At 44.1% G+C, this 3,015-nt stretch overlaps 1 protein-coding gene across 1 annotated transcript in view; it reads right to left on the bottom strand.

Moving 5' to 3' along the window:
* Positions 1-3,015, bottom strand: part of LOC111964610 (E3 ubiquitin-protein ligase HACE1) — a 34,109-nt gene that overhangs the window by 11,559 nt on the left and 19,535 nt on the right. The window contains 1 exon segment of the mRNA XM_070443791.1: positions 846-859. Within this exon segment, the coding sequence (XP_070299892.1) occupies positions 846-859 (14 nt within the window).

Genomic DNA, 3,015 nt, shown 5'->3' with positions numbered 1-3,015 from the left:
CCTCCTCCATCTTTATCTTGCTCATCTGTGTTTCCTTGTCTTTCCTCCTCCATCTTTATCTTGCTCACTCTGTGTTTCCTTGTCTTTCTCACAGACCAGAATGACATCTTCCTCGCTTCATAAGAGTTTGTCTGCAAAGCATGAACGAGGTGCTCAATGTTTTCGTAAACCAGGTGAGTCCTTTGACAGCGATCTTAGACTGTTTCTTACCCAGACACTTCTTATCAATCTCTCTAACTAACCTGTCGTTTTTATCTCTCTCCTCTCCATCTCTTTCGCTCCCTTTCTCCATCTCCCTTCTCCATCCTTTCATCTCTCTTTCTCCATCTCTCTTTCTCCATCCCTCTATCTCTTCTCGCTCTCAGGAATCCAAAGACATCTTTAACCATTTCCACTTCCTGTTGGAATGTCCGGAAGCTCATGTCCGCTTCATGCACATAATCAAAGGCGCCAGGTGAGACCTGTGGATAGTGCAATGGTCTATCAGTCAACTTCCTGGTTGTCTATCTGCTGTAGGCAGACCATAGGAATACAAGGGCCAAGACAATGTTCCCATGGCCTCATATATTTGCAAGCATATGACAGCAGCTTTCTCTCCCTCTCTCTCTCTTCTTCTCTCTTTCTCTTTCTCTTTCCCTTCTCTCTCTTTCTCCTCTCTCTTCTCTCTCTGCTCTCTCCTCTTCTCTCTCCTGAAAGACAAGGAAACACAGAGTGAGCAAGATAAAGATGGAGGAGGAAAGACAAGGAAACACAGAGTGAGCAAGATAAAGATGGAGGAGGAAAGACGGAGGAAGGAGACAAAAAGAGAAGATGAAGCAAGAGAATAAGAGAATGAACACACTCACTACATAACCAGGAGCTGTGTTTCAGAAGAACACAACACAGAGATAAGTAGTGTAGTCCACCTAACTGAGGAACTCAATTTAACCTTGCGCAATACCCTAGATGCAGTCGCACTCCTAAAAACAAAAAACATTTGTCATAAGAAACTAGCTCCCTGGTATACAGAAAATACCCGAGCTCTGAAGGAAGCTTCCAGAAAATTGGAACAGAAACGGCGCCACACCAAACTGGAAGTCTTCCGACTAGCTTGGAAAGACAGTACCGTGCAGATCATCCTATTTTACTTAACTTAATTGAGGAAAATAAGAACAATCCAAAATGTATTTGTGATCTGTCGCAAAGCTAACTAAAAAGCGGCATTCCCCACAAGAGAGGATGGCTTTCACTTCAGCATTGATAAATTCATGAACTTCTTTAAGGAAAAGATCGTGATCATTAGAAAGCAAATTACGGACTCCTCTTTAAATCTGTGTATTCCTCCAAAGCTCAGTTGTCCTGAGTCTGTACAACTCTGCCAGGACCTAGGATCAAGGGAGACACTCAAGTGTTTTAGTACTATATCTCTTGACACAWTGATGAAAATAATCATGGCCTCTAAACCTTCAAGCTGCATACTGGTCTAAACTACTGAAAGAACTGCTTCCTGTGCTTGGCCCTCCTATGTGGAACATAATAAACGGCTCTCTATCCACCGGATGTGTACCAAACTCACTAAAAGTGGTAGTAATAAAGCCTCTCTTGAAAAAGCCAAACCTTGACCCAGAAAATATAAAAAACTATCGGCCTATATCAAATCTTCCATTCCTCTCTCAAAAAAAAAAAGCTGGTGCGCAGCAATTCACTGCCTTCCTGAAGACAAACAATGTATACGAAATGCTTCAGTCTGGTTTTAGACCCATCATAGCACTGAGACTGCACTTGTGAAGGTGGTAAATTATCTTTTAATGGCATCAGACGGAGGCTCTGCATCTGTCCTCGTGCTCCTAGACCTTTGTGCTGCTTTTGATACCATTGATCCCCACATTCTTTTGGAGAGATTGGAAACCCAAATTGGTGTACACGGACAAGGTCTGGCCTGGTTTAGATCTTATGTGTCGGAAAGATATCAGTTTGTCTCGGTGGATGGTTTGTCCTCTGACAAATCAACTGTACATTTCGGTGTTCCTCAAGGTTCCGTTTTAGGACCACTATTGTTTTCACTATATATTTTACCTCTTGGTGATGTCATTCGGAAACATAATGTTAACTTTCACTGCTATGCGGCGTTACGCTGGACCCTGATCTCGCTTTTGACGAACATATCCAGACTGTTTCAAGGACAGCTTTTTTCCCATCTACGTAACATTGCAAAAATCAGAAACTTTCTGTCCAAAAATGATGCAGAAAAATGAATCCATGCTTTTGTCACTTCTAAGTTAGACTACTGCAATGCTCTACTTTCCGGCTACCCGGATAAAGCACTAAATAAACTTCAATTAGTGCTAAACACAGCTGCTAGAATCTTGACTAGAACCAAAATATMTGATCATATTACTSCAGTGCTAGCCTCTCTACACTGGCTTCCTGTTAAGGCAAGGGCTGATTCAAGGTTTTACTGCTAACCTACAAAGCATTACATGGGCTTGCTCCTACCCATCTTTCAGATTTGGTCCTGCCGTACATACCTACACGTACGCTACGGTCACAACACGCAGGRCTCCTWACTGTCCCTAGAATTTCTAAGCAAACAGCTGGAGGCAGGGTTTCTCCTATAGAGCTCCATTTCTATGGAATGGTCTGCCTACCCATGWGAGAGACGCAGACTCGGTCTCAACCTTTAAGTCTTTATTGATGACTCATCTCTTCAGTAGGTCCTATGATTGAGTGTAGTCTGGCCCAGGAATGTGAAGGTGAACGGAAAGGCACTGGAGAAACGAACCGCCCTTGCTGTCTCTGCCTGGCTGGTCCCCCTCTCTCCACTGGGATTCTCTGCCTCWAACCCTARTACAGGGGCTGAGTCACTGGCTTACTGGTGCTCTTCCATGTCATCCCTAGGACGGGTGCGTCACTTGAGTGGGTTGAGTCACTGACGTGATCTTCTTGTCCGGGTTGGCGCCCCCCCTTGGGTTGTGCCGTGGCGGAGATCTTCGTGGGCTATACTCGGCCTTGTCTCAAGATGGTAAGTTGGTTTGA

The sequence above is a fragment of the Salvelinus sp. IW2-2015 genome, linkage group LG6.1, assembly GCF_002910315.2.
Source record: "Salvelinus sp. IW2-2015 linkage group LG6.1, ASM291031v2, whole genome shotgun sequence".
Taxonomy (NCBI): Eukaryota; Metazoa; Chordata; class Actinopteri; order Salmoniformes; family Salmonidae; genus Salvelinus; species Salvelinus sp. IW2-2015.
This window is presented reverse-complemented; position numbering and strand designations above follow the sequence as displayed.